General features: G+C 54.1%; 1 protein-coding gene across 1 annotated transcript; it reads right to left on the reverse strand.

Moving 5' to 3' along the window:
* Positions 1 to 137: 137 nt before the first annotated feature.
* Positions 138 to 23,078, reverse strand: MEIOSIN (meiosis initiator). Its single transcript, XM_059152134.1, has 14 exons — positions 22,241 to 23,078; positions 20,262 to 20,332; positions 13,515 to 13,605; positions 9,001 to 9,112; positions 7,535 to 7,669; positions 6,461 to 6,706; positions 5,398 to 5,506; positions 4,473 to 4,573; positions 3,849 to 4,004; positions 3,434 to 3,507; positions 2,326 to 2,496; positions 2,012 to 2,241; positions 1,215 to 1,304; positions 138 to 688 (listed from the first exon to the last, which is right to left on the reverse strand). The coding sequence occupies exons 2-14, from the start codon at positions 20,330 to 20,332 to the stop codon at positions 520 to 522; spliced, it is 1,755 nt and encodes a 584-aa protein (XP_059008117.1). The 5' UTR covers positions 22,241 to 23,078; the 3' UTR covers positions 138 to 519.
* Positions 23,079 to 23,163: the final 85 nt, after the last annotated feature.

A 23,163-nucleotide genomic window follows, 5' to 3' on the forward strand; every position in this document is an offset into this window, starting at 1 on the left:
GTGTGCTTGGGAAGGTGTGCGTGGGAAGGTGTGCTTTCCCCATGGCAGGCCCTGGGGCCTCCAGATCATGCAGGAGGAGCCCCCACCCAGGGAGGAAGCAGGGGACCAAAAGAGCCGGCCTTTCTTTCTTGCTGGAAACAAGGTCCCACTTTATTTTGTTGCAAACAATAAATAATCTATAAATAGAACAGGGGACGGAGGAGTGGGGTGAGGTAAGAACAGGGTTGAAACCACCGGGTCCTGGGGTGGCCAGTGGAAGGGCAGAGCGAGCCCCTTGGCCCACAAACCGCACCTTAACTACCTTTCACTCAAGGCTCCCCTCCTCCCACCCCACGGCTCCCTAAGGCACCCAGGCAAGGGAAGGGCTGCAGGCAGGGCAGTGGGGTCTGCAGGCAGTTCCGGTTGCCCCAACACCAGGCAAACGCACATAGCAGTGGGGACCATTAGGACGGCTCCTCCCAGCCTGCTCTGGGAGGGGTGAGGCCCAGGAGGGAGGAGGGGTGCGGCAGGGTTACCCTCTCAGTGGTGCTGAGGGGGCAGCAGAGGGGCCAGGTCTGGGGAACGGCGGGCCTTCTCGGCCAGCAGCTGGTAGAAGGGCTTGGGGGTCCCCCAGTCCTCGTCCTCGCTGCTGGAGCTGTCCTGCTTCACAATCCGGTTGTGCTGGAGGCTAAACCTGCGGGCTTTGATGCTGGGGGAGAAGGGGCCACGGGGCGGTCACACTTTCCCTGCCCCCCAGGGTGGCCGTCTCCCCCCCACACCACCCCAAAGCCCAGAGGCCCCCGTCTGTACAGGGGGGCTGGGCCCCATGCTCCTGTGAGATCTGTTAAGAAGTGCGCACGTGGACTGTGTGTCTCAGGGGCCAATGAGAAAGGGGCAGGTGGCAGCTCTGAGCAGGTGGGGGGGGGGGAGGGGAGAAAGGGGGGCGGGGAGGGGAGTGGGAGTAACAGGGAAATAAGACCCAGCGACCTGCTCTGAGAAACTTCCCATGGCAGGAAGGGCAAAGGGGGTCTAAAGCTAGAATGGGGCTATTTGCCCTTCTAAGCTCCCCAGGTCAAGCACCTCCCGACCTCTGTCACCCCCAACGATCTCATAAGAGTGGCAACACCCAAGTCTTCCACCCCAACAATAAACTCCAACCTGTTTCCAATACCACGAAAATCAGAGCAGGTGGCCCCGCTGCCCTGCCCCCTGCCCCCTGGGCAGGGGCTCCTCACCAGTAAGGTCTCCGCTCCTGCTGGGTCATCACCCGCCACAGCTGGGCCAGCTCCTTGGTGGCGGCTGTGGAAGCAGTCCCGGGACAGGCTCTGTGACAGGAGGGAGGAGGTGAGGAGAGGGCAGCCCGTTCGGGCAAAGGCTGCCCGTCTGGCCACAGGAGGCTCCCCTGCCCTCTCAGGGCCTCAGTTTCCCCGCCTGAGAACTCAGATCTTTTCTACCCACTTTGGCCTATAGGGCCTTAGGATACACCCTCTGGAGCCCGGGTGTCAAAGAAAGGAGCTAGACGGATGGTTTGTCGGGAAAGGGACACTGAGTCTCGGGATCCGGAGGGGACCCCTGTCTTCCAGTCAGGACACCAGCTCTTCAGGGCTGGGTGCCCGACCTATCAAGTCAGCCCCAAGAACTTTGGTGGGAGACGAGAAGCTCCCCCCACCACGCCCCCCCCACCCCCGTGCTTGAGGACAAGGGCAACCAAGAAGAGCAGGGCGGAGAGATGGGCCCACGGCCAGGCGCCACTGTCTGAGCCCTGGGCCCAGCCGCACCTGAAGGCTGTCTACGTCCTCCACTCTCAGGCTACCGGAGCCGCTTTCCTTTTTGTCTGAGTGGGGTTTTGTTGCGCGTAATTCGCGTGGATTGACCAATGCAAGGGGACCAGGTAAGATGCTGGGGGACAGGGAGGCCAGGGGGTGGGGAGAGTCAGTGTGTCAGACAGCAGGGCACCGAGCTCTTGGTGGGGGCGGTGGCGGTGACAGTGAAGGTCGGGCCCCACCCAGGGCCCAGAGGGACCCCCACCCACCGGATATACTGCTTCCGGTTCATCCTGCAGAACATGATAAAGCCGTTGACGCACTTTTTCTTCGTCTGGGTCGGGCAGGAGGCTTTCTTGTTTTCCTTGAGCTTCGCGGGGCCCTTCCTGACCTTCCTCCCAGCTGCGGGCAGGCTGGCGGCCCGCCGCGTGGGGGTCCACGTGTAGTCCCCGTCCTCGTCGCTGGAGGACAGCCGGCCCTTGGGGTTGGCCTGAGCGTCCTGCGTAGGGGTTGTGGGGGTTGGGGAGGTGAGCGCCCACAGGAGGTGGGGGACCCACCTGGCCGCCAGCTGTCCTGCCCTCACCTCCTGCCGCCTCCACACCGACTCGGCCTCTGAGCCCTCCCAGCTGGAGCTGGAGCCGGACGGCGCCTTGCTGTTCTCGCTCAGCGACAGGTAGCAGTGGTCCAGTGACACGGAGGACTGGCACAGGCTGTGGGAGTCAGCGGGGTCTTCGGGCGGCGCTGGGGGCATCTCCTGGTGGGTGAAGGGGAAAGACGAGAGACGTGAGGGGAAACCACAGCGTCCCTTCATGTCCCCACTCACCGGTCACCAGAGCTCGAATTTAAGACAACCTCGTCCAAACAGTCCCTGGATGTCCATGCAAGTGTCCCCGGGTCCCCACAGTGGGTGGGCGGGGGCGGGGGGGCGTTGGCTGGGGCTCAGGGGCTCACTGCCCTCCTCCCTGTTCCGGGCCGGTAGCTCTTAATATTATTGGGTCAGCAGCCGTGACGTCCCCGTCAAGTGGCAACTTCTCTGAGCACCAAGTTCACCTAGAGTGCGGGGGTCACGCCACATGCCTCATGGGGCATAGGAGCACCCAGCACCCTGCCCAGCACCTCCTCAGAGCTCTGCCGAGAGGGGCTATTTTTGTTTCTGCCACAGATTCAGGCCCTGGTTGGAGGAGCCGGTGGAGGTGGAGGCCCATTCGTGTGGGGACCCGAGCTGGGGGCTGCCCCTTGGTCTGCTGGGTGGTGAGCCCCCCGGGGGGAGGGCGGCGGCGACAGGTGAGCCCTGGGAGTGAGGCTCTTTGCCACTGAGCATTTCTGGGCTCATTCTGCTGTTTTCAGTTTCCTTGTCGGTCGACTGGGGTCACCAGAAACCTTGCCTGACAGCACAGCTGGAAATTGACGTGGGGTCTTTTCTGGGTGCCCGGCAGCTTTTAGCTCTTATCCTTGGGGTCTAGTTCATTCCAAATGCCCAGCACAGAGTGCGGCCCCCAGTGGCCGGTAGTGAGGGCTCCAAGGGCAGGCAGATGAGGACAGAGATGGAAGGTGAGTGCCTGGAAGGATGAGCGGACGAGCAGACGGACAGTGAGCAGGCGGGGGGAGGCGGCCGCCCGCTTGCAGGGACAGGGGAGTCCATGAAGTAGGAAAGCGGTGCGTGTGGAATGAAGGGCGGACCGGCTGCCTACCTCGTCCTGGAGTCCCTCAAGCACGCCACCAGTAGGCGAAGACTCGGGGTCCAGGAAAACGTCCTCGAAGAGAGCTGTCGGGGAGGGAGAGCGGGCAGTGGCTGGAGCAGAAAGTCCTCCCTCCCGCTGGCCCAGGTGGCCTCAGTGCCCTTCTCCAGGTCTCTGCTTTGGGATCTCCTGTCCCAGGACCAAATTTGGCTCATGAGCCAGTGCCCCTGGGCCACCTCCACCCTGAGCAGAGGGGGTGGGTCCCTGACATGGACTCCAGGAGCCTCCCCCTCACGGTTCCGGCCTGGGGCTGCCTCCGCCCACCCCAGGGCACCCAGGACGGCTGAGCCCAGGGCGGCATACTTGGTGGGTATCGCCATATGTTTCCTGAATGGACCAAGCATCAGGTCCCGCCCCAGGAGCTCACCTTGGGTCAGGAACTCCGTGCCATCCCCCAGGATCTGCTCTGGAAGCAGCTTTCCCGGGGAGCTGAAGAGGGAGGGGCTGAGCCCTAGGATCGCACTCGGGTGGCCTGACATGGTGCAGCTGTTGATTTGGGGAGGCCCCAAGGCCAGCGGGCTCCCTGAAAAGGAAGCATCAGTCTTGAGGATGTGTCAGAAATGACTATCTCTCCCAGCAGCGCAGTGGCCGGCGTTGAGATGGTGTTAGATGCGGCAGAAGGGTGACTCTGTGGACCACTCATTTTGAGGGCTTTGTAAAGGAAAAGAAGAGACGCGATGCCTGGCGTCATGTCAAGGACGACCGAAGACAGAAAAATCTATGTCTGCTCTGCTACATCTGACAGACTGACTGTAGCTCCCTGGAGCTCTGTGTTAAGAAAGATTCTGAGGCAGCGTCTGGGCTCCACAGAAGGAGTGATGGTTGGCCAGCACCGTCTGCGGCAGCGACTGCCGGTCGCTCACACCGCCCTGTGCAAGGCACACCTCGAGTCCCTGTCTTGCTTTCCTCCCACCACAGCGCTGCTCAGAGGGAAGTAAGCAGGAAAGGCCCCACACCAGCCTACAAGGAGGAGACAAGGAATTTCAGTCACCAGGGGGGCTGCCCTCCGGGGTCCAGGCAGGAAGCCAAGGGTCAGCATCTGGGGACTCCTTGTCCAGATCCTCGCTGGAATCATAGAACACCAGCTTCTGCCTGTGAGAGATGGAATTCGAGAGGCAGATCGGGAGGCCTGGGCCAGGAACTGCTCTACGGCCCCAAGCCCAGCCGTTACCCCCAGCGTGTCTTGGTGTGACCTGGTGGGGTCGCTCTGTGCTGGCTGCTGGGAGAGGGGTGCTGGGGGTGGTGGCGCGGTGGAAAGCTCAGCTGAGACGCCTGCCCTCAAGGGGGTTCGGGCTGGGGAGGAGAGGCAAGGGCTGGGGGGGTGCAGGGCTGTGACGGGCCGTGTTCCAGGAGGACCACACTGAGCTCAGCCTGAAGGGTGGCAGTCTTCTTGGTGGACGAGGGAGACAGGCTTGCCACCTGGATGGGGTGGCAAGGATGGGGGGGGGGTGACAATTCCGGAGGGCACAAGGCCATGGCTCCCGGGGAGCGGCGAAGCTATGGTGGTGTTTCAGGTCAGGTTCGTGGGGGTGGGGCAGGGGAGGGGGCTGTCAAGATGAGTCAGGGCCAGAGAAGTTCTCAGGTGCCGACTGAGGTACGGGGGCTCCGTCCTATGGGCACGAAGGGAGACCTGAAAGCCATGAACTGACGTGACCGAGGTCGGGGGCTAGAAAAGACACTCTGGCAGCTAGGGAGGACGAGCTGGAAGGGTGAGACGGGAGGCAGGGAGGCCAGTAGGGGGGCTGCACCCTGGGCCAGCAGCCCCAAAGCTAGGCTCTGCTGGTCCCGTGGTGCCCTCTCCATAGACACCGGTGCCGATGTCAATCAGCCTCATTTCTTACCACCCCGCCCCCCCCAGCCATGCCAGACTGGACCCCCCCAGCCTCCCCCACTCAGAGCCCTTGGGGTTCCCTTACCTGGGACAGGGCTGGGTCCTGTTGAGAAAGTGGATCCGCTCAGCCCCTTGCTGGGCCTTGAAGGCTTGGTAGAGCCCATCACCCTGGGCACTGACTCGGCAACAGCAACCTGGGGGGGAAGGGAGGGCAAGTCAGGAGGCTTACTCCCGCGGCTGCAATGAACCCCAATACCTGGATGGAGAGGAGCCCCGGTCTGCCACGGCCTCTCCCTCCCACATCCTCGTAAGACCTTGGGCTGCGGGGCCTCTGCATGAGACTATGGGGTGCCCTGAATGACCCCATTGGTTTCTGGAACCCCACATCCCTCTCAGAAGCTGTCAGGGAGCTCAAATCCTGAATACTGTCGAGGAAGCCGATAAGAGCAAACAAGTACGGGGAGCTCGTCCTGCCAGCACGGTTCGAGGCTGTTTCTATACGAGTCAGTGGTAGCCCTTGGCCAGAGGGTACCATGATTATGCCCATTTTACAGTTAAGCAAACTGAGACCCTGAGATACCAAATAACTCCCCCGAGGTCACACAATTAGCGGAAGAGCCGAAAAGCCCTCCCTTTCCAGGTGGGGCGGGTGCTTCCTCGGGCCCCCACGGCCTCCTGGGCGACCGTGAAGTCTGGGTCTCTCTGTGCTCCTTCACTGGACTGTGGCAGCAGCACTGGCACATGGCCTCGCCCCGAGATGCTGGGGAAGCAGAGACCAGATGAACAGATGGGGTCAGGATGGCTCAGGGCCTCCCTCACCCGCCAGCTACCCCCATCTCACTCGGCACTCTACTGGGTGCGTCACCACACCTTTTCAAGGTGGCCCAGGGACGGGAGTCACAGGAGGCATCGCCTGTCTTGCCCCGGTTCTGTGACCCACAGCCTCGCACCAGAGCCACGATGACGCTGCAGCACCCTGCCACCCACAACGGGACCTAAAAGGAGGACGGCGACGATGGGGAGGCCCGAGACAGCATCCCTTTTGCCTACGGCGGAGGCCCCAGCCACTGGGCCCGGGTTCAGGACGCTGCGGGTGCCTGCTAAGGAGTGTAGAAGGGACCAAGTTAACGGCGAGGGAGGACAGCGACCTGAGCAGTCACAGTGGCTGCTGTTCTCAGCCATGTCCAGCAGCGTCAGCCGGGACCGTCCTCCCTTCCTGTCACTTTGAGGCAGCGATGATGCAACTTTGGGGTGACAGCAGGAGCTGGCATGTCTTGAAGGGGTGACAGTCCCCCCCGTGTTCCTTCCTTGCTGCTCTGGAGACAGGGCCACCCACTTCTTGAGCTTGTCCAGATCCAGACAGCGGCGCGGGTTCTGGGCCCGGCTCTGGCCTTCTGGGGGAGCAGAGAGACGAGCGTCAGAGGGGCCAGTGCCTGGCTGGGGAGGAGGGCCTCTTTGCTCTGGGCCCCGCCGGGCCTGGTCGCTCACCAGCCCTTCCACGGTAAGCCCGGATCCTCAGCAAGAGATCACCTCAGCCGACGCTCCCTGCCCCTGCCCACACGTTCGAGTCATCTGGATAGCTCTGGGAAACATACTGATGCCCAGGTTGCACCCCAGACCCCTAGAACGTGACTTTCTGGGTGTGAGGCTCAGGCATAGGCATTTTTTACAGTCCCCTGGATGATTCAAGAGGTACGCAGCCAGGACGCAGCCACTGATTAGGTGTAACTCCCATTTTAAAGATGGGGCAACTGAGGCCTGCAGAAGCAAAGGGACACGTGGCGAGTTCGCAGCAGGGCTGAGGCTGGCCTGGGGATGCTTGCTGTCCACACTTGGGCCTTTTCATCAGCCCGTGCTCCCTGATGCTCTGGCCCGGGACTGCTGACAATAAATGGTAACAGCAGCTTCCCCTTACGGAGCCCTGACTGTGTGCCTCTCCGCTCAGCGTTGCCACAAGGGTATGCGCGCAGGCTCTCCATCCTGAACACCAGCCTGTGGTCCAGCCCCCGGACGCTGAGGCTCAGAGAAGGAGAGCAACCATGCCAGTCCTTAGGGCTAGGGAGAGAGGGACCAAGGCCCGGGACGTCGGACAAAGTAAGTCTCACTGTAAAGCGTGGTCAGGGGCTCTGGGTAGCTGCCTGGGCTGCCCTGGAGTGAGAATGGCTCTGGAGAAGGAACTTCGCTCCCACGGGACTTGGCTTCCTGTTCCGCCTCGCTCATACCTGACAATCCAGTGGGTTTCTTCTTGCGGGGTTTCCGACAGGCTCCCTGAAGACGGGACTTGCGAGAATGTGGGGAGCTCGAGGGGGTGGAATGTCTCCGCCGTGCAGGGCCTGAGCCCCAGTTCCGACCCAGCCCTACACAGGGCGGAAAAGTCAGGTCAGATGCCTGCACTTCCCAATCGTGGGCAGAGGGCTAAGGGGGCGGCCATTGTCCCCAGGCTGACTTTACAGATGTGGCAACTGAGCTCCCGGAGGAGCCTGGGATGGTCTGAGGTCACATCACCAGGCGGCAGAGGTTCCCTGGTGAAAACCCAGGTTCTCCCAGGGCCATCTGGGGTCCGCCAAGAAGGAAGACAGACTCAAAGCTTTCCCAAATGCTTTCCCCGCCATCATCCCCATCCCAAACCAATTTCTCTTCCTACCGTCCTCAGGGCAGCGAGGGCTCCACGGTCCATCCTGGCTCACCCAGGGGCCTCTCCATCAGGCCTCTCAGTTCTCCGTCCTCAATGTAACCCAAAGTACCTCTTCTGTCCCGAGCCTCACCCTCCATGTGAGACCGGCCTGTCTCCGGTCCCGATCCCTCCTAACTGACCTCCCCACTGACCTCCCTGACTCCAGTTTCTCCCTTAATAACCAATTCCACTCACTAGACATCAGGCATCTCTTTCTTAAAAAATACCTGATCATAGCTTTCCCCGGCTTTTTAAAGTCCTTTAGGAATTCTCATCTTCATCTCCCTCCTTAGCCAAGACCTGCGCTGTGGAAAATCCACATCTAATTCCGACCCTTTAAAAACTTAACAATGAATAGGCTACTGTTGACGAGAATCCTTACAAATAACACAAACGGGCGATTAGCCTGTATTTTGGATATCCCGTGTTATATACTGTATTCTTACAGTCAAGCTAGAGAAAAGCAAGGGTTGAAAGCATAAGGAAGAGAAAAGACATTTACAGAACTGTACTGGATTTATCTAAGAACCACCGCGTGTAACTTGGGCCCATGCAGCTCAAGCCTGTGTTCTTCCAGGGTCAAGCGTACTAGTATCGGTTTCATTGTGCAGTTGAGCAAACTAAGGCATGGGGAGGTTAAGGTCTTAAGACACGCATCTGCGTCAGGATCTGGTTCGCGAGCCTGCGCACGTCGAGCTGATATTACGTGGTCCCTCCATGCACACGGGCTGCAGGCCTGCCCTAGACATTCCACGCGCGTCTTCCTGTGCTGGCGCACTCCTGCTCGCGGCGCCTCCTGCCGGGGCTCCCTCGGGCTACAGTCTGCCCTGGCCCATCGCAAGGCCCCAGACACCCTGCTCGGAGTTAACAGTGTCAGGCCCGTCTCTCTGACTCTGTCCGCTCTGCCAGGCTCTGAGATCCCCAGGACTGGGGCTCATCGATGTCACTTGGTGTCCGTGATGGCTCTCCCTTGGTGGAGAGCAGACCCTAGGAATGGTAACTGAATTTACTTACCCCGGAGTCCACCTTCCCCATTGGTGGTGTGGAATTTGAGCAAGGTCTTGGCCACATCAATGCTTCTCTGGAGGTGCTGGATGTAATGCAGGACATGCAGCAGAATCTCCTTCTGCCCCCAAAAGAAAGACAGGGCTGAGCACAGGAATGGGGGCCCAAGACCATGCGAGGCTGTGGGGGACCAGAGACAGAAAGGCTGCAGGAGCCTGTGCTTCAGCCTGATAATCCTTCCAGGGGCAGAGATATTCCTAGTCTGTTTAGACCTTGCTGCAGCTCAGGAAGAAGTCTGTTGCAGCTAAAGAAACCAAGGCTTGGAGTGCTAGCGTGACTCGCTAAGGTTAGAGAAGAAGTGGCGGAGCTAAGATCTGAACTCAGGTCTGCCTGCCTCCTGGCCTAGTTTTTCAACACACACTAGCTTCCCACCCCTGGCCCTTTGCACATGCTGTATTCGCTATCTGCAAAGCCATCCTCTTCCCTCTACAGACTCCCACACTAGCTTCTCCTCCCCTGAGCCTTAGCCCAGTGGTCTCCCCTTCCAGAAGCTTTCCCACCTCCCTGAGTCAGATGTCCCTCCTCAGCACCCTTGCAATGTCCTGGCCTAATGACCTATTCATGAGCTATTCTTTCTCATTGACCTTGAACTAGTTTGAGAGTAGAGCCTGTGGCTAAGTGATTGCTGTATCTCGGGCTCCTACAATCAAGAGGTAGTTTAGCCCCTGATCGCTGAAGAATGATCTCCGCCGGCATGCAGCACAATGCCTTCTGACCAGCAGGCTGCCAAGTACCAGGTCCGTATCGCAGACACAAAGCTAAATGAGACTTCTACCCACTGAGGGTCAGGGACATAGGGGTGAACCAGACATACCTTTGTTTACCTTCATGGAATTTTTAATCTAGTGAGGACAGTGGCCCTTAATAAACTCATAAGTCATATAGAATTATCAATGGTGCAGCCAACATTATGAATAAGAATGTAACAAGAGTTTCGGAAATTGGACTTGAGTGTCTGGAAAGACCTCCAGCATTTTTTTTTTAAAGATTTTATTTATTTGAGGGAGAGAAAGAGCACAATGGGGGGACCAGCAGAGAGAGAGAGACAAGCAGACTCCTTGCTGAGCAGGAAGCCTGATGTAGGGGCTCGATTCCAGAACCCTAGGATCATGCGCCGAGCCAGAGGCAGCTGCTTAACCGACTGAGTCACCAAGGTGCCCAGCATTTATTGTGTTTAAAGATTTATTTATTTTAGAGATGGGGTGGGCGCCTGGGTGGCTCAGTGGGTTGAGCCGCTGCCTTCGGCTCAGGTCATGATCTTAGGGTCCTGGGATCGAGTCCCACATCAAGCTCTCTGCTCAGCAGGGAGCCTGCTTTCTCCTCTCTCTCCGCCTGCCTCTCGGCCTGCTTGTGATCTCTGTCTGTCAAATAAGTAACTAAAATCTTAAAAAAAAAAAAAAAGAGAGAGAGAGAAAGAATGACAGGAATTAGCCTGGTGAAGAGGTAAGGGAAGAGCACCAGTATTTCTTGGATTGGACTAGATCCCTAGAACACCAATAAAACGGTTAGCAGTAATCCTCCGAACTCTAGGTCAGGAAACATGGTCACACAAAGGGGCTTGTGTGAAACTGTTCCATAAACTAGAGTCCCAAGGGTCGCTGAAGTGATGTGACCTGATCCATGGAAGGGAGCTATAATCTAACTAAGGAATGTGACACAAGCAGGAGACTTTGGAAGGACCTGGACCTGGACCACCCCGCCACTTCCTGCCTGTGTATCGGGAGCAGGCTGTTTTACTTCTTTGAGCCTCCGTTTTCTCATCTGGGAAATGGGAGTGAGGTCATTCAGTGAGGCTCATCGGATTATCCTTAGGACAGAATAAAGGAGTGTGTGTGAAATCGCCCAACACAGGTCCTGGTACGCTAGTTTCCTAATACTTTGTCGATGATCGAATGACAGCGCTTTCAAGGTTCTCAAAGGACTAAATGAGGCCCTTTTCTAACTTGGAGAACTGGATGGTGTGTTCGCAAGAGCAAATCTTTTATCTCTAACCCCAGGCTTGGCCCGCGTTCGGCACTCACTGCACTGAGTGTTCATAAACTGTCAAGTAATTTGAAATGTGATTAGTAGGATCGCAAAGGTCGGTTTTTTTTTTTAATCTTTTTTTTTTTTTTAAGATTTTATTTATTTATTTGACAGACAGAGATCACAAGTAGGCAGAGGCAGGCAGAGAGAGGAGGAAGCAGGCTCCCTGCTGAGCAGAGAGCCCAACTCGGAACTCAATCCCAGGACCCTGGGATCATGACCTGAGCCAAAGGCAGAGGCTGTAACCCACTGAGCCACCCAGGTGCCCAGGAGCATAAAGGTTTTATGCAGAAGGCCGTTGGGCATCATCTCAGAGTCCAAAACCGAAGGTTCGGGAAGGTTAGCTTGGGGGCTATGCCAGAGGTTCAGATCCTAGAGACCTTCTGAAGGCAAGATCGACAGGTCCTACAACTGTCTGAGCTGAGGCAATTCATTCATTCACTCACTCATTCATTCATTCATTCGACGAGCCCCTGTTGAGTGCTCAGTGACCAAGCAGCTGAGGATGTGGGCCTTTGGAGGGGGACGGATCCGAACCAGCTGTGTCCTCCTGGGCAGCAGGACCCCTCTCCTCGCTGTGGAGTCAGAGAGAGAAGCCACAGGACCACACGGGCCAGGAGGCACTTCGTGAGTCAGGACTGCGAAGAAGGACGCCCCAGACCTAAGCCGCACTCCAAATCTCAAACACAGGAAAGGCAATACGTAACAGCTCAGTTCATTCATGGAACGTCAGGCAGAAAACATCACCCAGCCCTGTGACAAGTCGTGGTGACACCCTTCAGGCAGGTGTGTTGAGGGGGAGTCTGGGGACTGGCAGGGATGCACGTTGTCCCTGGAGCAGGAGACCTAGACTGAACCCAAGGAAGGATGAAGGGTGGGGGAGCGGTCTTTAAGACTTCAGAGGATCAATGGTCACTAAAGCAGCCTGAGGCCTGGGGAGAATTCCACGAGATGTCATCATGTGGTCATGCATGAAATGTCATCCATCGCCAGACTCTACTGTCACTCCTTCGGGGCCGGGACTGTCCCTCAGACACCTCTGCGCTCCCACCTCCCAGGAGTGGATCTCAGTATCTATGCACACTACATACACAGATGTTTGAGGACAGAGGGGGCCTGCGAACATGTTGCCAAATATGTCAAAGGGGACTCGGCAGGTGTGACTGAGTGAGGGTCCTGATTAACTGAGTGGCCCACTGGGGTCCCAGGGGTCCTTACAAGTGGAAGGCAGGAGGATTGAAGGCAGAGAAGGCAAGGTGAGGATGGAGAGAGCCTGGAAGGTGCTCCACTGCTGGCCTTGAAGAGGCCGTGGGCTGAAGAACACAGTCGCTTCTGGAAGTTGGCAAAGGGAAAGGAGACAGAGTCTCCCTGGGAGCCTCCGAGAAGGACCCTGTGGCCAATTTTGGACTGAGGCCCTTCATCCCGTGCACGAATAAATTCACATTGTTTCAAGCTACTGGGTTTGTGGCCCTTTGCTACAGAGGCCACAGGAAGGTAGGACACAGCGTCGACGGCCACGAGGTGCTTAGGAGGGAAATTAACGTGACCTGGTGATCGATGGAGGTGATTGTTAGGATCTGGCACCCAAAGGTCTGGATCTTGCCCCAAACACCCACTCTTCTGAGCCTCTTGGAAGGCAAGTAGCACGTTCTAGCTGGGGGTCGGTCATTCCTGTGTTGGAATCTTTATTGTCCTGACCACATTCCGAGTTCCCAGAGGGTGTGGGGCTCAGGCTCCTTTGCCTCCCCTCATTGTAACCAGAACAGTTTCTGCCACCCAGCCATCTTTCCAGAACTGGCTGATGAATGAGTGGATACGTGAGGGAATGAGAGGAACTACAGCAAGAAAACAGCGCCTTCAGGATCTCTGAGTCCCTTAATAAGTGGTTGCCACTGGCGGGTTTGAGGTGGCAGCTCAGCCTGTGTCCCCTGGGGACGGGAAGAACAGATTTAGCTCTTGCTACCTCGTGGACACAGGACAAGGGACTCAGGGAGGGAAGTGACATTTCCTCGAGGACTGTCATGGCTAGTGTGTCATTTGAGCCTCTCAATATCTCTGGGTAGCAGACGTTATTTTTTCTCGGATAACAGCTGAGAAATGGGATGCCTGAGAGGCTGAGAGGCTGAGAGCCCTGCCCAGAGTCCTGCTATTTCGGGGATGATGGGCTTGAACCAAGGGTTGTTTGATTCACCAAAGTGATGACCTTTACCTGGATCCTTGCCCATTTCCCTCCACCCAACTACCCCTGCCCCCTTTGCAAGAAAGGATCCCCCAGGCTTCTTGTGATGGGATCACAGAAAGGCCCACGCAAGGCAGGACCGTGCCCATCTCGGTGTTGTCACTGCAAGGGTCTGTGTGGGGGCCCCAGGACAAGGGAAGGTTACTGAGATTTTCATTTCTGCCTCCCACATCTGCCTCCTCTCCCTGCAACCCCATACCTTCGTGAGCTTCTTGGTGCCCGTCTTCAGGGCCACAGGCAACAGCAATGCCAACTCATGGAGTTTGCTGGTGTGATTCTTCCTCTGCCTCCTGTTTGGGGCCAAGAGCTGGTGTTGGTTAGGATGTTGGCACCTGACCCCCAAACCACCCATCTCTGTGTTCCCCATCTCTGAGAGGCTCCCCACCCCACACCCCCCAGACAGAATCCTGGGCATCAGATCTTTCTCATTCTCCTTCCAGTCCCTTCTATCCAGCCCTAGACCCTGCCCCAGTCCACGTGTGGATGTTCCCCTTGCCTTCCCAGTGCCCCTACCCCCACCCCGCCCCGGGGCCTCCTCCAGTCCATCCTGTCTACAAGCATCAGGGTGAGCTTTCTGCAACATGGATCTGGCCACAGTTTTCTCATCTGGGCAATGGGAATGAGGATATTCATTGAGGCTCAAAGGTTTATTGGTAGGACTGAATATACCAGTGTGTGTGAGAGGCCCAGCACAGAGCCTGGTCCCCTAGTTGTCTAGTAAGTGCTTCAAACCTCTCGACGGCATCCCGTTATTAAGGACCAAGTTGAAACCCTTAACCCGGCTTATAATGGCCCTCAGGCCCTGGCCTGGCTGACCATTCTGGTCTAAACCCTTACAGGACAGGGGAGGTACCTCGGCTAAGGGCCCTCAGCCCCTTGCTCATGCATTTCTCTGAGCTCTGCTCTGAGCTGAGAGCTGGGGGTGGTGGACAGGACGGGCGGACACTGTGTCTCTAGCATCCAGACAGGGTCTGGCATACCGTGGGAACTCCCTGCTTATTTTATAAATAAATAAATGAGGGCACGACAGAAGCTGACTGCTGGGCGGACACAGAAATTCTAGGATCGAATCCCTGCATTTCTAATGCATAATATATTCTTGCACACGCATAAACCTCCGCCTCTCTCTCTTGGCAGATGGGGACACAAAGACATTGGAGTCTCTCTCCCAGATTCTGCATCATTGTCACGACTCACACAACTCCTTTGGGAATGCCTGGACACCCCCCTCTCCACCAATCCTTGTCTTGCCTCCCCTCAGGGTTCAGTACAATTGCCACCTGCCCCAGGAAGCCTCTGGTGACCTCCTTTGCCTTCCTCCCCTGCTCTGAACAGCTAACACACATTTTCACCGCCAGCCTGACCACGCCCCCAAACACTCCCTTGATTACAGACAGGTGTTTAGTTCCTACTCAAACACAAGCTGCCCCTACAATGGACACCAGAGAAGGAGAGGGAAACTACTGTCACTGCCCTCAAGGAGATGGGGGAGCAGGGTGGGAGATGCACTTATCTCCCTTACCAAACCCTGAAGTCCTCAAAGAATCATTTTCACTCACTCATTCACCAATTACTTATTTTATTTATTTATTTGATTTGATTTTTTAAAAGATTTTATCTGACAGAGAGAGAGAGACAGCAAAAGAGGGAGCACAAGTGGGGGCAGTGGAAAAGAGAGAAGCAGGCTTCCCGTTGAGTAAGGAGCCTGACAAGGGGCTCGAACCCAGATCTTGGTATCATGTCCTGAGCCGAAGGCAGATGCCCAATGACTAAGCCACCCAGGAGCCCCTACATTTTTTTTTAAAGAATTTATTTATTTATTTATTTATTTGACACAGAGAGAGGCACAATGAGAGAGGGAACACAAGCAGGGGGAGTGGGAGAGAGAGAAACAGGCCTCCTGCCAAGCAGAGAGCCCAATGCAGGACTCAATCCCAGGACCCTGGGATCATGACCTGAGCCAAAGGCAGATGCTTTAACAACTGAGCCACCCAAGCACCCCTCATTCAGCCATTACTTATTGAGCACCTATGGTGGGCTGGAAATGGTGTTAGGTGATAGGGATAAAAGTATAAAAATCAAAATACAGACCCTTCTAGAGCTCACAGAACCGTCAGGGGTAAAATCATTGATCAGATTGTCATACAAACAAACACAAAATTCCAATGAGGACCAGAATGCGCTATATAATTTGCTGGGGAGGGGAGCCTTGCAAATGAAAATTTGGGGCCCCCTTTTTAAAAATTAAGGATTTCAAGGGGATGAGATCAGGGCATTAAACCAAGCATCGGGCTCTTCTAAACACAGGGCTATGTAACTGCAGGAATTTGCACACCCAGAGAGCTGGTCCTGATGGAGACAAAGAAGAAGGCTGCTAGAAACAGGTGGCTTTGATCTAATCTACAGCGTTTTCCCTGAGGAAGTAAATCTGGCCTTCTGGTTCTGAAGGATGAGTGGAAATGCACACGTGAAGATGGAACAAGCACATTTCGGATAGAGAGGACATGTGCAAAGGCCCTGTGGCATGAGGAAGCATGGAGAACTCAAAGAAACTAAAGCTGCCCTGTCTGGTGCACAGAAGGCAAGGAGTCTTATGGGGTGAGACAAGGCTGAAGAAGATAGGGGCCAGATGAGGCAGGATCTCAAAGGCTTGTAGTACAGAAGAGTTTTTCTCCTTTATCTGAAGACCAGCAGGAAGCCATAAAAGGGCTTTATGTAGAGGAGGAAATCATTCATGCAACCTCTCCAAAATACCATGAATATATTTGTCAGCTGGATGAAGGAATTAAAAAAAAAAAAATCTCGGGGCGCCTGGGTGACTCAGTGGGTTAAGCCGCTGCCTTCGGCTCAGGTCATGATCTCAGGATCCTGGGATCAAGTTCCTCATCGGGCTCTCTGCTCCGCAGGGAGCCTGCTTCCCCCTCTCTCTCTGCCTGCCTCTCTGTCTACTTGTGATCTCCCTCTGTCAAATAAATAAATAAAATCTTTTAAAAAAAAAATCTCTGGTCTACAGTTACCTCTTGGTAGAAACTATAACTTTGAGGGACAAGGATGTTAGGGTTCCATCTTTGGAGGAAAACGGGGGTAGGCTGACCTCTAACTTCCTGTCTAGCCCCATACTTACTTTTTGCATACCACTTCCCTTCTGTTCTAGAAGGACCCCTGGAACCCCCAGCGAAAAACAACACAGAAAGCAAGGAAGAAAAAAGTGTCCGGTCCTATTTAAGCTCAAGGTGTAACCTGACCATGGCTGAGGAAAAGAATTTTGTATCATCTGTAGTCGCTGGGTGTTTACTCTGGGTTTTGCAAAGCACTGAGAGCCTTCTGTGTGCAAACACAGAAGGGGGGAAAATTTGGCGGGAGGAAAACCGTGACCATGAGACATCACAAAATCTTGGCATCTCCTGGGCAGTAGTCCTGAATAGGTGGGACTTGGGATGTGCTCCTGGGGCCTCTGGGAGCCGGGCACTTCCTCCCAAGACTGCCCTTTTCCTTGCTGGATGGTTCTAGTTTGGGACAAGTTCTTTTCTGTAATTTTCACCCACTAACCCCAGCTCTGCCTTCTGGGTCTTTAGGGAACAGGCCAGCTCCAGCCACACATGTCCTTTTTCTGTTTCTCTAAACTGCCAAGTTTCTTTCTGCCTTAGGGCCTTTCCTATTCCTTCCACCTGGAATGTTCTTTTGCCCTGATTGTTGTATGGCTGGTTTTTCCTTTGCCATTCAGCACGGAGCTTAAATGTAACCTCCTTAGCAAGGACTTTCCTGACCAACTGATCTAGCTAAGCATATTCTTGGTCACATCCTTTATCAGAATCTAAAGTCTTCTTTCTTTATTATCAACACCAGCAGAGATTTTTGTCTATTTGATTGAAGGTTATATCCCAGACTGACTTATCCATTACGTGCAGTAAGCACAGTGCCTACGTCTGGTGCCTCTTTTAAGGGCTCCTGAAAATGTCTTAATTTCTTTTTCTTTTTTAAGATTTCACTTTTAAGTCAGCTGTACACCCAACGTGGGGCTCAAACTCACAACCCAGATATTAAGAGTCGTGTGCTCCACTGTCTGAGCCGGCCAGGTGCCCTAAAAATGTTTTAATTTCTCTTAAAAGCTATGCCGATGTTGTTGTAGACTATAATTTTAAGTATGTTTTTATTGGGGGTGCCTGGGTGACTCAGTGGGTTAAGGCCTCTGCCTTCAGCTCAGGTCATGATCCCAGGGTCCTGGGATCGAGCCCTCCATCAGTCTCTCTGCTCAGCAGGGAGCCTGCTTCCCCCTCTCTCTCTGCCTGCCTCTCTGTCTACTTGTGATCTCTGTCTGTCAAATAAATAAATAAATCTTTAAAAAAAAAACCCACAAAAGTATGTTTTTAATGGATGATGGGGCCTGGGCTCCTGGGTGGCTCAGCTGATTAAGTGTCTGCCTTCAGCTCAGGTCACCATCCCAGGGTCCTGGGTTACTGAGCCCTGCGTTTGTCTCCCTGCTCAGCTGGGAGCCTGCTTCTCCCTCTGCCTCTGCCCTTCCTCCCCACTTGTGCTCTCTTTCTCTCAAATAAATAAATAAAATCTTAAAAAAAAAAAAAGAAAGAAAGAAAGAAAGAAACAAACCAACAAAGCTTAAAAAAAAAAAATGGAGGAAGGGGCCCAAGAAGGAAAAATTGCCTGGGGCCTAAGCAAGTCATATGTGGCCCTGGCTCTATCTTTAGCTCCTAGAATAATGATCAACACTTAGTAAGTGTTCAACAAAAAATTGTTGATTTTATGAATGCTCTTGTCTTCTGATGGTCTCAGCCTTTGAAATGGCAAATGATTCTAATTCCCGAGTTTCCTCTTCTCTGAGCCAATCAGCCTAAACTCTCCCTAGTTCTTCTATTTTACAGAAGCTAGAAGAGCCTGTCCAAATTTCTCATATTAGATATAGGAAAAGCAAGGCCCAGTCCCTAATTTTCTTTGACATGTGCAGAGATTTAAGACTAAGAGCTGCCCCAAAGTGCGACAAAGCAGGGGGCAATCCCAACAGGCGGCCTCATGGTTGGTCTTAAGCTCCAGCTTTTTGAATAAGGCAGACCTGGGTCGGAATCCCAGCTCTGCCATTTGCTGCGTGACTTTGGACACATGTTTTCATTTCTCTGAGGCTGTTTTTAACCCATTGATAGACTGGAAGTGGCCAGAAAGTTTGATCTTGTCTGGAAAGACCTGGCACATTGAGAGTACTTACAAAATGTTAAAGATAGAAAGTGGACAGTCCTTTGTCAGAATTTTTTAGGGATAAGGCATGTTGAAGAATGGGGTCAAAGTATTGTATTAGCTAACTATGTTTGATAAGCTGTTGCTTTTGGTTGACAGACATGTCATCCTCCTTGCCTGGGAACACTTTCCTTTGGGGCCACCCCTCCCCCACTCTCCTTCCATGAGGTTCAGAGAGGTTGATCTCAACCTCCCCTTCCACTAGCAGCACAGAACTAAGGTCCAGCTAAGAAGAGTCACAGTTATTGGTTCAGGATTGGGGTCATTACCCAGGTTTGGCCAATTAGAATCAATGCTCCCAGAAAGAGGCTCTCTGCTGTGCCTATCAGGCTGGCAGGATGTTGCCTTGGAGCTGCTGGGAGCCATCTTGCCCTCACAAAGGGAGAGCCTGCTTGAGGAGGAAGCCAATGTAGGGCAACAGCAGAGCCCAGAGAGGCAGGTTCCTGGCAACATCATTTAATCCTTACCTGGAACTAGCCAACCCTGATGCCCCTGAATTTTTGGATTAAAGGACCCAATGAATCTCCTTTTATGCCTAAGCTGGTTTTAGCTAGGTTTCTGTTCATGGCAACTAAGAGTTTTTATTAATATGGTGCAACTCTCCCCCACACATCTAGAAAGGGGGGAAGACCCCTCCCCCCAACACTGTTGATGACCTCTGGGATTCCAGGAGGAATGGGCAGTGGGATGGGCATTCTTCATTTTATTCATGGTGTTCCTTCTGAGCACAGTACCTAGGTAGAGAATCTGAACAAAGCAGATGCTTAATTTTGGAGTTAATAAATGAATGAATAGGGGTGCCTGGGTGGCTCAGTTGTTAAGCATCTGCCTTTGGCTCAGGTCATGATCCCGGGGTCCTGGGATGGAGCCCTGTGTCGGGCTCCCTGCTCGGGGGAGCTTCTCTCTCTCTCCCACTTCTGCTTCTCTGCTTCTCTCTCTCCCACTCCCCCTGCTTGTGTTCCCTCTCTCCCTGTCTCTCTCTCTGTCAAATAAATAAATAAAATCTTTTAAAAAAAATGAATGAGGGGCGCCTGGGTGGCTCAGTGGGTTGAAGCCTCTGCCTTCCGCTCAGGTCATGATCCCAGGGTCCTGGGATCGAGCCCCACATCGGGCTCTCTGCTGAGCAGAGAGCCTGCTTCCTCCTATCTCGCTCTCTCTCTGCCTGCCTCTCTGCCTACTTGTGATCTCTGTCTGTCAAATAAATAAATAAAATCTTAAAAAAAAAAATGAATGAAGAGCTGGATGGACAGTAAGTCATTCGGGAAGATAGTGAGGATAAGATGAACTCTGGCTCCCTTTTCTTTATCCAGGCTGGGGGTGGGGGCGGGGATCTGATACGACCCTCAGTCTCCTGTGCACATCCCCTCTTAGGAGATTCCTGACACTTGATGGTTGCTTGATGGATGAATGAATGCACGAATAGAAGAAAGGAAAGCAGGGCATTGACAAAGCTCCAAATGTCACAGCCTGCAGGGCCTCTGAGGTGATCTTTGGCAACCACTTCAGAATCTTCTCATCTTGAAAATGGTGGTAATATTCGCACCTACTTCCTTGTGGAGGTGTAAGGATTAAACGCTATCGTATAAACAAAAGAGCTTAGCAAAGAATCTGACAAACAGTAAGTGCTCAGTAAACATTATTGTTATTATGCGACCAGAGTGGCCAAAGCCTGGAATGGAGATAGGCAAGGGTGAGCCCTTACCTGTCACTGGAACCCAGGGAACTGGCTCTGGGCCATCCAAGGGAATACAAGTGTCTGCTGGAACCCCACATCTGCAAAGAGGGAAAAAGAAAGAATTATTACTGTGACCTCTGAGATTCCAGGAGGAATGGGCCACATGGTGGGTAGCCTTCATTTTCCCTATGTTGTTCCTTTGAGCACTCAGAGATCCCTGGAGTCCCCTACCACCCCACAATTATGGGCCCAGAGACCAAATTCAAACCCCCACTCTTTAAACTGAAGTTCATGAATACCAAGTTGTAAATCTGGGCCAAGTTGTGATCTGCACCTAAAACTAAAAGCAGCAAATTCCCAAACTTTAACTTCAGAGCTTGGGTCTTAATAGTGAGATGTCAGACCATCAGTGAAAACTGGTTTGAGATCTCAAACTGCGATGTTAGGACACTGAAACTACGACTTTAAACTCCCACAATGAGGATGTCCTCCCAAACCTAAAAACCCTCAACTCTAATACTGAGATACTCTAGACCCCCAAACTGTCCACTTCTGAACTCCAAAGGCAACCCACTCCCAATCCCATTAAGACCACAGACCACAAACTTTAACAGAGAACCCAAACCCTAAAGAAACCCAAGCCCCCCCAAAACAAATGACAGTCTCCCAAATTGACCTCAGATCCAAAAGCAAGACCTCTAGATCCTCAAACCGTCACTTCAGACCATCCAATTGTGACCCCCCCAACCCTACAGTTGAGATCTCACATGTGAGTCCCAAACTTGAAGGCCCAAACTCAATGTGGGGACTCCAGGCCCTAAAATTTAATCCTCAAAATCCCAAATTGTGGCTCCAGACCCTAACTCTGGTACCTCATACTCTATACTGAGATTGTGGACCCTGAATCTATATTGAGGCTTCAAACCTCCCAAATCAGACCCCAGGCCCCCAAATGATACTTCAGAATTCAAAACTAAGACTTCCAGATCCTAAAATTAGGATCTTCAGATTCCAACAGGAAAACTTCCAGTCACAAACCCCAACACCTTCAGATTCCAATACTAGTATCTAGATACAAAGCCAGAGATCCCACAGCTTGTGACCCCCAAAGCCCCAACATTATTCAAACAGAGCCCTCCCTGTCTCAAACTTGAGATTGGATCCCCAAACCTAGGCCCAGCCTCAAATCCAAACTCCAGCTCAGCTGCCCCCCGGCCTGCCGCGCTCTGAGCACCCCGGCACGCCTGCCTTCCTGTCCCCCTGAAACTCCCGGAGGAGACCACGACCACAGAGTGCTGCTCCTGAGCGGACCCCAGGCTCCCCTCTGGCGGGCTGTCCCCTGCCCCGTTCCCGGACGGCCTCCAGCACCCGCCTCAGGACGTGCAAAATGGCGTGAGGCCCCCCTTCTGGTTTCACACCAGCTCCACACTCAGGAGCCTGATCAGACAGTGTCTCGCGCCTGTCCCGGGAGGCTGGCCGCGCGCGCGAGCCCCAGGCCGGCCCTGGCCACTGCGTTCCCCACCCGGCCGTGGGGTGGGCGCGAATCCCCTTGGAATGAGGCTCCTTGCGGGTGGCCTGTGGAGGGGAGCAAAAGTGAGCTCCTGAGGCCAGGCCACGCCCCCACCAGTTCCCGCCAAGGTGTGCTGGGCGCGAGACTAGAGAGGGGAAACGGCAGGGTGCAAGTGGCCGTGCGCAAGCGCGCCTGGAGAAGGGCCCTGGCTTCTAGCTCAGCACGAGCTTGGCCTCGCGCCTCCTGACAAAGCCTTTGCTGGAGCGCGCCAAAGTGCCGACCAATCAGCACTCAGCCAGCTGCCCGCCTTTTCAGCCGGCCACGCCCCCGCCTAGCCCCGCCCCCACCCCACCGGCTCCTGCTGACCAGGGCTTGGGGATCCTAGTGAGGAGGCGGGGTCTCCCCAACTGCCAGTTCTCAGGAGGAGAACTGGTCAGTCTCCTTTCTGGCCCTCTTTCCCCCTTCCCTCTTCAGTGCATATCTAATGAGGGCCTACCTTGTGCCAAGGATCATGCTGGAAGTTGGGAATTTCACCGCGGGCTTCCCAGTGTGATCGGGAAGGCTCACAGACCTTGAGAAGCTAGTGAAGCAGGATCTTTACATTAAAGAGCCATAAGTTAAGATTCAAAGAGGAGGGCCATTGGGATTGGCCCTGAGTAGCAGGTCCCCTCACGGCGATCTGTGTTCCTTGATAGAGCAAATGCTCTGTTTTCGGAAGCTCTTTCTCAGGGCCGATGAGGGAGGACTGGGAAACAGCTTAACGGAAAGCGATCTACCAACTTAGTGGAGAAAAGAGGCCCTCACGCCCAACACACTTCAATTCAAATCACTTTCTTGCCGTGTTGCTGTGGAGCAGAGGTTTCATCTCTTTTTGACTTAACTTTTACAAGTTTGGGGGTAATACTTGGGTTGCCTGGGGGTGTCTGGTGTAATAAATATTACACAACACTTATTTACACTGTTCTGGGTGCTCGAATGAGATACACAAAGGTGCCTGTCCTCGCGAAGCTTCTATGATGTTGACTAGTTCCTAGTTCATGGGGCTTTCCTCCCTCCTTAAGCTTAATTTTCTCATTTGTAAATTAGAGGAGGTGATAGTAAGAAAAAGGGGGAAGAGATATGGAAAAATGTTTGAGAAAGTACAAGGTACTGTTAATTTTTATGTTAATGAGCATACGGAAATCGATAAACTTGCTCCTTCCCAACTCTGCACCTCTCACAAACGTCTCTGCAATTTGCTCAGTCTCTTTCGAAGGGCCCCGGGCCAAAATGGAGGAGCCTGGACTCCATCTCCCAGTGCTCCTGGCGGGGGCGCTCTCTGCGCCTGCGCTGCAAAGAGCCCTCTCTGCCTCTTGGGAATTGGAGTTGTTCTTGTCCTCACCCCGCCCAGCTTGCTCCTTTTCCCCACCTCAAGCGTGA

The sequence above is a fragment of the Mustela lutreola genome, chromosome 16 (assembly GCF_030435805.1).
Source record: "Mustela lutreola isolate mMusLut2 chromosome 16, mMusLut2.pri, whole genome shotgun sequence".
Classification (NCBI taxonomy): domain Eukaryota; kingdom Metazoa; phylum Chordata; class Mammalia; order Carnivora; family Mustelidae; genus Mustela; species Mustela lutreola.